Consider the following 10,045-nt stretch of genomic DNA (forward strand, 5'->3'; position numbering starts at 1 on the left):
AAAAAGGGGGGGGGGAGGTCTCGCATAAAAAATCCATCATCTGCCCACATTATTTGGTGGAGAGGAGTCCCCCATATGTCATATACTCTTGGTGGAAGCTGGTGGCAGGTTTGGATGACTTTACGTTACTTTGTATAATGTGTTTGGGCACCTTAACTCTACTATGGAAATAAACCCAAACAGCAGTAATTATTTTGCTGGTGGTGGTGGGGTAGCAGTGTCTGTTATCACTACAACCATAATAGTGCCATAAAAACAATGCGCAGACAGTACCTGGGCTTGTGGGGTTAACCGGTGTTGCGAAGGACTTCACTCGAAGGCAGTGATAGGAAAATTATCAAAAGGACACCAAGGTCCGGTAAAATTTCAACTTTATTGATGCAAAAATCTTGTTAAAAATTGATACGTACGCTAACCGTCAATTATCGACTGTGCTATATGTATGTCATATCGGTGTGTGCCGTGGTGTGTGCCGAATTTGACAAATTTTACAGCTGCGTCTCACCAACAAATAGGGGGCGCCTCATTGTGTAAAGTCCAACTGTGTGGAGAGGCCATATGTAGTAATAGTTTTTTCTGCAGTGAGAACAAGGCGGTGAAGTGTCACCATTTACACAGCTGTGAAGGCCTCCTTCTACCTATAATATGATATATAGTATATATTGTTGTTTAGTTACATCACCCAAGTATGGTGTCTGCTCATTCCCTTGTATGACTCTTACAGCTAGTTCTGCAGTTGCTGGGGAATTTTCAGCCAAGTTTGCATGATTTGACATGTTCCACAGAAGCTTTCTAAATGACTTGTGTGTGTGTTCTAATGCCCATCTGTATATTTCCCCTAACCCTTGCTTTAAATGGTTATTGTTGCTGCTTTCTGTTGTGACTACAGAGGCGGGGGTGAGGATGACTCATTTTTAATATTTGAGGTTTGTATCGGTCATTTTGAGGCTGCGGTTGATTCCTTGTGTGCATATTTTACTGAATATATCATGACCCCGGATGTGACAGGCCGGCCTTGTATTCCTATTCATATATGTGTGTGCACATTATGTAATACTTATGTGTGAAATGTTACTTTATTACACTGTACAGGAATATACATTGCCACAAGAGAAATTACATAATGTAGTGTTAATGCTGGAAAATGAAAGCTCAGCCTTTTTATCACCCTCTCGGACCCCTAACAAAGTAAGAAATGGGAGGGGTGGGGGGGTTGTAATATTCACGACTTTACCTGGTGTGAAAAAGTTAACAACATTTGTGCTAAGCACAGATTTGCCAAGACTTCATTGTAGAAAACTGTTCCCATAATGTGGAAATGGGCAACCGTGAACACTTTCTTCCCAAAACAGTGCTACACCTGTCGATAGGTTGTTTATGGTATTGCGGCTTGGCCCTATTAAAAATGAATTGGGGAGTGCTTCATTAGCAAACATAACTGATGGATTGGTGAGAAAAAAAGCGGTCATGCTTGTCTAAAATGGTTCTAGGCATGTCTACACCAAGGGAGGGATTTATCATCAGCATTGTAATGTATCTTATATGTGCGCTCTGTTTGTTGTAGCCTATGTAGGATTGTACATGCACTGAATTTACAGAAACAACACACTTGTTGGTAGGTTTTGCGAGGCTGCTGTGCTGCAGAGAAATTTTTGTTAGTGAGAACTTCCTTATTTAAATTTTCTGCAGTTGTGCAGTTCTTATGATCCATGGGGATCGTTGCTGTTGCACCCTCACCGATCAGACCCTGTGGATAGGTCATAAGTAATAATCTTGAAGATGGCTGTAGCCTAGATGATTTGCCTCCATCCTTAACAACTACACTTATAGGCCAATAGAACAAATGTTAGAGGGGGGAGGATTATATTTTTTGATAACTGTAGATAATATATTTCATAATACATTGATTTTATAAGAAAAAATATAAATAAAAGCTTGTCCAGGGGGATTTTCCTGCAGGCTGTAATGGGGTGTTTTCACACAGTAAGGTTGGATTAACATATTGTTCCCTTATTATTTAGTCATGTCATTCCTAAATCCACCAGACAGGCTAAATCCATGTGTTGCCAGAACTGTCAGATACCTTACCTTTCTATGTTACGCTTATTGGTGTAATACATTGAGAAAATCCTATAGTGTATATTGTGAGCACCAGTCCATACTTGTTTCTTGTCTCACATATTTCCTGTGTAGCTTTCTCCCCTTGAATCCAGTTAGTTTTCTCCCTTCTGGAGCCTCTTGCTGTGTAAATCACTTCTCCCTGACGGTGCCTCTGCCTGCACATACCAGCCACTTGTCCGCTTGTGATATAAAGGCACTTCTGCACTGGGGATGTAGTCGTTCCCATAATACATTATAGACTTCTTAACAAATAATACATATGGCCATTTGAACCTTTCAAGTGCTGGCTGCCCTGAAGCCTGGACAAATGAGTGTAATCTTACTGTGTCTCTGCATTTCTTCTATTCTGCATAGGATCCAGTCTGTCATTTTGTTCCTTCTCTATATCGGAACCATTTCATATCTTTAGTGTTGCAGTGTATTAGGGTCTCTGGGACACTTTTATAACTTTCCTTTTCTTGGGTGGACTCCTCTTCACACTATGTGTCTATATAAATGCTGTATTAGACGGCCTGTCCCGCCATGGAAACTTGCTTACAGCGCCTATTACACTGCTTAATAATCATGTAGCCAGGGCTGCCACAACATCACTACTTGACAGCAGATCAGCAGACAAGCAAGCAGTTGCATATGCTATTAGATGGGGAGATGCCAGCCTGATTTGGCACCTAATCCTTCCATAGAACCTTAAGAGTAGATTGGTGTGGATATCTTAAAGGGGTACTCCGGCCCGGACGTATTTTTCAGATATGGCCGGGGAAGGGGTGGTTATGGATGGCGGAGGTCACTTACCTCCCCGGTTCCAGCTTCGGGTCCTGGATCGCGGCGCCCCATCCCACGGCCGCTTCCTGGTCTGAGTTGCAGCATGAGACGTGACGTCTCAAGGCGGCTCAGCCATTCAGAAGCCGAGGTGGGACCCCGCTACGGCCGCCGAATGGCTGAGCTGCCTTGAGACGTCACGTCTCATGCAGCAGCTCAGACCAGGAAGCGGCCGCGGGACAGGGGTACGGGGCGCCGCGATCCGGGACCCGCCGCTGGAACCGGGGAGGAAAGTGACCTCGGCCATATCTGAAAAATACGGCCAGGCCGGAGTACCCCTCTAATCTATCCAGTCTGTAGTGTTACGATTATTGGCCGTACTAAGCGATTTAACGGCTGTTCCGGTCGATAATTGTTTGGTATAATAGGTCATGTTAAAAGGCAACAATCGTTCAACGTTCACGACAGCAACAGTTTGCTGCCCATCACTCCATGTAATAGGAGCGGTGGCAGAAGACTGCCACATTCTTTTAATGGGCAGCCCGGACAGTTTAAGCCCCTCCGCAGGAGTGACAGCCCACTCAGCCAATCACTGACTGAGACAGGACAGCGCCGCGGCCAGTGATTGGCTGGTCAGGCTGTCACGCCTGAGACGAGCTCATCATGGAAGTAACAGCGGCTATAGACAGCGGGGGAGCACAGAGAGTTAAGCATAACATATTTGTTATGTCTACTAATATGGCAGCCACATGTTAAACATTTTTGAGTGCAGGATAACCCCTTTAAAAGCGATCTATCATCCCTGTCATGTTAAGAATTGCTGACATAGCAGATAGCTCATAAAAGATAGATACAAACGAATGATACTTTAGCTGATAGATGTTTGCAGAGTTATAAAATCATGTTTTACTTCCAAGTTCAATTGTGAAGCAGGCTGTGCTGAGCTGCAGCATGCATGCCTCCTCCCTGACCTGCATGGTTGTACAAGGCTCAGTGCCAGAAGTCAGACCCTGTCTATTAATCAAGCAGGAAAGGGGAGGGGGAAGGCACACGTGCTGCAGCTCAGCATAGCCACCTCGACTCTTAAGCTTATTAGAGAAATATGTTGTTGTTTTTTTGTTTTTTACTTTGTATACAGCCATAATTTAAGAGAAGGTTATCATTTGTTTCATTACCCTGTCAGCTATCTAGCCAATACTAGAAGGGCAGGGGAGGGGAGATCTTGTGGCTGGGCGCTACTCATTCCTGCTCTGTGCACGTGGTGGAAGATGGTCGTTTAGACCGTCAGTAACTGTCATTATAAACCTTTTCATAGGTCACAGAGACATGTCAAAAGTATTGATCGCTCCAGGTCTGAGTGTTCAGCTCGCCAACAATCAGAAGAACAAGCCAGGAGAAGTGCTCACTTACTGTGTTTACTCTCTGCTTTGTGTCAAGTGTGTGTGTGTGTGTGTGGGGGGGGGGGGGGGTTAGGGAGGTGTATGGAGGATATACTTACGAGGTGGGCTAACAAAAGTGGGGGTGGGGCTAACTTCAATGGATGCACACAGGGGGCTAACAGAGAACACCACCTATACTATATGGGGGCACAGAGAACTGCCTGAAAACTATTTTTTTGCCCATATTGCCCAGCCCTCCTTTCAGTAAACCATTTACCTGTATAAGGATATATTATATGTGCTGGTTGTATAATAACTGCCTATTAATCATTGTCCTATACCAAGATAAATCCAGCTGCTTTCTATTGTTTTGTTGCACATATTATACCATATACCACCACTGTAAATAAATGTTTGAGGTTAGGTAGACTGACACTATTCTACTAACTCTTTTTTTTCTGTTTTGGTCTGCAGGTGGTGACTCTGTGGTATCGAGCTCCTGAGGTGTTACTTCAGTCAACATACGCTACACCAGTAGATATTTGGAGTGTAGGATGCATATTTGCAGAGATGTTCAGGAGGAAGTGAGTAGTCTATGGAGTGATATGTAGTGGATATTGAAAGGCACATAGGTGCATATATCAGCCATTGCCTGACATAATGGCCATATTGCCCAGTGTTGCCTTAACACTCCACAATTTTCAAAAAGTGAAAAGCCCTTTAGCACCCAAAGAAAATTTTTTTCTCCTTGCTGGAGCAAGACTGTCAGCACCATCTAGTCATCTAGCCGTCTATAAATGACACACATTGTACCATACTGTAAAATATCCAAAAACATGTTATGTACACCTAAGATGAAAACCCAATTTTTATTCTTTCAGGCCTCTCTTTTGTGGGAATTCAGAAGCTGACCAGCTGTGCAAGATATTTGAGTAAGTTGTGTTATTCAGACTTTATAATTCACAAAGAACATTTTCCATGTTGCATCATTGTGAATTATATACTTGTATCGTATGTATCATGGACCCTCGTGTTTATAAATTGCTCTTGCTCTTAGATGCGTGCACTTAAAGGGTTTTTTAGTGGGAAAAAATGTCTATTTTCCTACATTTTTTTAATTAAGTTATATAATGTAATATAACTTTTATTAAAGGAATTGTTTGTGTGTGTAGTTATGATATATAATGGGGTGGCAGCAGTAAGTGGTGACACGGCTGCCACCAATAGCTGTGTTGTGAACTGCAGGGCTTCTGAAGCCCTGGTCACAGTACATGTTGCTAGCTCTGCTGTATTGCAACGCTAGTGATACAGAGTATCCCTGTTGTCTGTTCTAGTGCATGTTTGCATTAGAATAGACATTACACTTGGGGAAGCGGTCTGTTCTAGTAGCGCTGCCGCCATTGCACCTTGTAGCAGATAATAATCATCACAATGATTACAATCATATTTTTGCAACAGGGTGCCACGGCTACAGCACTACTACCATAGACCGCTTCTCCAAGTGAAATGTCTATTCTGATGTTAACATTGTATTAAATTAAACAGTAAGGAAGGCTCTCTACACTGTCGCCACCAATGGTGTGTCTGAGAGGGCAGTCCGTTTAAGGACTTACAGCTATAGGTACATCCGTCATGTGCTATCTTTTCTTTTACAGTATGATTGGTCTCCCCTCTGAAGAGGAGTGGCCAGAAGACGTCACTTTGCCACGATCAGCCTTCTCACCAAGATGTCAGCAGCCAGTAGAGAAGTTTGTTCCAGAAATTGATGCCACAGGGGCTCAGCTTCTGCTGGTAAGTTTTAATGGATGAACTGCACACAATGTTGCCAGTAATACTGGTGCACTCTGCCATGTATTATCTCATTTTAACTTTTTTACTTTGAAATAAAATGCATCCAATGTTAGAGGTTGGCCACTTTCTTAGGCTGGGTTCACACTGCGTTTATTCTGTCTTTTGATGTACAGTATATATTAAAAGGAAGAAAAAATAATGGGAAAAATGGGTGCTGCGCTATCCGATACTGCAGAATCTGTTTATCACTCATATAATGAAAAAAGGGATTGAAACTGATTCTTTTTTAGGTACGCAAAAATATGGTTGACCACATTTTTTGTACTTTTAAATTAACTGTATGTGAATCTGGCCTTACTGATATACATCAATGCATGTTACTAATATTGACATGCTACTAAATGGGTGTTCCCTGCAGCAGAAAGAGAGGCAGGAGTGGGCGGCTGTTTAAAGTGAATGTGTACTATCGGGCCCGGGCTGAAGCACTGGAGGCGGGCTGACCCATCGCCAGTGGGAGGAAACACCCGATTCTCTATGATACGGCTCCATTGATTCTAATGAAGTCGTGTCATAGAGGGTCTGGGGAAACCCCTCCGCTGCCGGCCCATCACTTGGCAGCCACTGGCGACACCTCCGCAGGCCTGTAGCAGCTCCCGCCACCCTTCTCTACGCCACAGGAGCTGCTGCAAGGAGAGCCAGGAACCGCCGTTGGGAGAGGGAGCGAACGGCTGGCAGGTGAGGGATGCAGGTGGTCATTATGAATTAGGAATCTCCGCTCTGTGTTCCCCGCAGCAGAGAGAGGCAGGTTCAGGCAGCTTTCCTTTCATTTAGCCCTGCATTCTGGCCTGCTTCTGTTCCTGTGCTAGTTTTGTGTGCAGTGTGCCATTATGGAGGAGGCCAGGCGACTTGTATGGTCTCATGTCCCTCCATGGATGGGAGCATGGCTGCCAGGACTTTACAAATATGCATAATGCAGCACAACTCCAGTGTAGTATGTATTAGTAAGTGGCATGTCATCACCAATATCATGATGAGGCGCGACCAAATGTAATTTCTAACAACACCCTTAACTTTAGCATGCATTATATTTTTAAAAAAAATGGATGTAAAAGGCAATTTGAACCCAGTTCTAATTTTTTGAAACACGGAATTAATTTTTTCATCATAATCTGTAGTCCCTACTATGTTCGTGTAGATCTGTCTTTTTCATCAATTTTTATTCTATTTTTTTGTGAAATATGATGGAACCAGAGTCTACACCATGAGGTTTTAATAACCCTATATTTTAATTGTTTGGACATTTCTGCATGGCAATACCAAGTATGTATGTATGTATGTATATATGTTTTTGTTCTTTTTACTGTTTCATTTTATTTGAAAAATTTATACCACAAGACACTTTGAGGAGTCTTGTAGGGCTGTTTTTGTAGCATGAAGAGAGTTTTGTTATGGCTGATCTTGTATACTGTATGAAAAAGTATTTACTTAAAAATAAATTTAGCATTTTCCCAAATAAAGAGTCTCTCCCCTGTTAGCGGAAGCTGATGTAATGGTTTTTTTTTTTTCTTTTTCGTTGTTTTACAATCCGTAACTGTGGACACAAAAAAGCGGAAAGCATACAGAATAGCAAATACTAACAAGGTCTTTTTTGTTTCTAGGAAATGTTAACATTTAACCCCCTGAGACGCATATCTGCATCACAGGCTCTACACCACGCCTTCTTCTCGGAGGAAATAGAGGCCTGCTCCACACCAGAACCATTCCCACACGCACGAGCCACAGCAGATGAAGTGAAATGAATACTGGACATGTCGTTTTTAGATTATGAATAGAAAATTGTTGATTATAATCATGACACTAAGCTAGCCTTGTTCTGTGTAAAACATCTGCCATTGAAAGATTTTTTTTTTTTTTTTATTTCCAAGCAAAAGCTTGTTCACAGAGCCGAGCTAGTGTTGACGGACATTGTTCAATGCAAGGAAAACTGCTTAGAAGACGTGACTTTTCTATTTATCAGGTTTTTTTTACGTCATATGCTGTTTTTTATGGCACCGATGCCATATATTTTCCAAATCCAGTTAGGACATGACAATGTGCCCAGTTTTGAGCCACAGATAGGAAAAAACAAAAACTTTTATACATACTGAAGACATTTTATATAGTCTTTTTTTCCAGACATTTTCTAGATTTTTCATCTTTTTAAATGTTAGTTTTCTTAAATGAATTTCAGCAGCTGTGTGGTAACAGAGGGACCAGATGGGAGATTGGATCAGTTATTGCTGCTCTCTCTAGGTGTCGTACAAATTGCCTGCCGGAGCAGGCTGGGACTTGTAGTGTCACACAGATGAAGTGTACACATTGCCTACTACTTTAGCTCATGTTCTACAATTAAAGACTTGTATTGTTCACATATTTCTATAAACTGTGTAAAGCTATCATGTTTCTATCCGTATGTGTCTAGGACATGCCTGATGTGGATTTTACCTGTGGCATATTTTAATAGTCATTTGATGCATTGTTTGTGAACAGGTATTGTTTTAATAGTGATAGTAGCAGAACTTGTTAGCACTGCAATATCACAGTGTAAATGTGATGGTGAAGGCAAAATAAACAATACAGATAGGTTAACCATTTCAACTGCAGGTATAAGGTAAGGCATGTATTGATGATACAGGGGTGATTTCTACAAATCCAGGCACTCATGTATAGGAATTTAGCTGCATTTGGGTTCTCTGTCATGATTCTGTCTGGATCTGTACATTGCTGGCTTCTGAAATGAACAGCTGTGGATCTGCAATGTAGTGAAACTAAACTCCACTATGGGGATGATAGATTTTGATGAAAGTGCCTGACTAACCATCATTCTATATGAGATGAAAATGGGAGTGGACAGAACCTCTTCCCAACCCAGTGGCGCATTTCAAATATACAGATTAGGCTCTCTGCAGTCCTGTTCTACTTGGTTGGAGCGGCTCCTCAGTTCTTGACATGGTATGTGATGAAGCATGCTACCCCACCCAACCCCAATTCTTTTCTAGCATCTATTAAAAATACATAAACTTGATGTGTTTCTCTGTTAAAACTGAAGGTACCACAAGGACCTGTAAAATGTAGGCTGCATATTCAGGATCACAAATGTATTTGTGCAGATTTTTTTTTTTTTTTTTCCCCCTTCTCTAGAACAGTACATGTTTTATTGTGCAAGTGGGAGACTTTCCTTGCTTCCTCCTCTTGTAATAAAACAAGAGGAGCCCATACTTACCCCTCTCATTCCCCATCTTCTAGTCCTGCATAATTGATTCCTCCTTCTGGAATCCTAGAAGTCAATGGGAAATTGCCTAGCAGTGCACACAGTATAGAATAATGGCTGTAAGTGATTGTTTGTCTAAATAATGAACCAATTTTGTCCAAAATCAATGTAAAGCTGTTAAACGTTGCAAACAATTGCACACACTACCTAAACATTCCCTGTTCCTGCCTGCTGTTCCCCAAAAACATACTATTGTGCACTGTATAAAAAATAAGGGCAAACTAGTCAGAGTCATTGGCATGTCTAGCTTTATAATCTTGCCTCTATGGCCGTGATTATGACAATGTATACTTACTGCTTTGGAGAGGAAGGCCTGGCCACTTGCTCCCACGTCTGTATTTCAGTGGACATGTGCAGTACAGTGTCATCCTATCCCTGCTGTACTGTGCATATCAGAAAATATACAGACGTTGAATCGGTTACCAGCAGCCAGGCCGACCTCCCTCTGATGAAGCATGCATACAGCCCTGTAATCACGCCCAGAGAGGCATGTTTACAGAGCTGGACAAGCCCGGCGACAGTGACTAGTTACGAGAGACTGACTGCCCAAATGACTAGTTTGCCCTAATTTACATGAAGTGCAGGGTATTATTAAAGTATGTCTTCAGGGCACAGCGGACAGGGGGAATAAATATATATTTGAGTAGTATGTGCAATCATGTATTTGCAATGTTACACAGCTTTA

General features: G+C 42.1%; 1 protein-coding gene across 1 annotated transcript in view; it reads left to right on the plus strand.

Annotated features, from left to right (window-relative positions):
• CDK4 (cyclin dependent kinase 4) overlaps positions 1-8,678 on the plus strand; it is a 28,420-nt gene extending 19,742 nt beyond the window's left edge. Inside the window, exons 5-8 of the mRNA XM_069970328.1 lie at positions 4,734-4,843; positions 5,141-5,191; positions 5,915-6,050; positions 7,709-8,678. Of these exons, the coding sequence (XP_069826429.1) occupies positions 4,734-4,843; positions 5,141-5,191; positions 5,915-6,050; positions 7,709-7,849 (438 nt within the window). The 3' untranslated portion in view covers positions 7,850-8,678. The remainder of the gene's footprint in view (positions 1-4,733; positions 4,844-5,140; positions 5,192-5,914; positions 6,051-7,708) is intronic.
• The last annotated feature ends 1,367 nt before the right edge of the window (positions 8,679-10,045 follow it).

This window comes from Dendropsophus ebraccatus, chromosome 5 (assembly GCF_027789765.1).
Source record: "Dendropsophus ebraccatus isolate aDenEbr1 chromosome 5, aDenEbr1.pat, whole genome shotgun sequence".
NCBI lineage: Eukaryota > Metazoa > Chordata > Amphibia > Anura > Hylidae > Dendropsophus > Dendropsophus ebraccatus.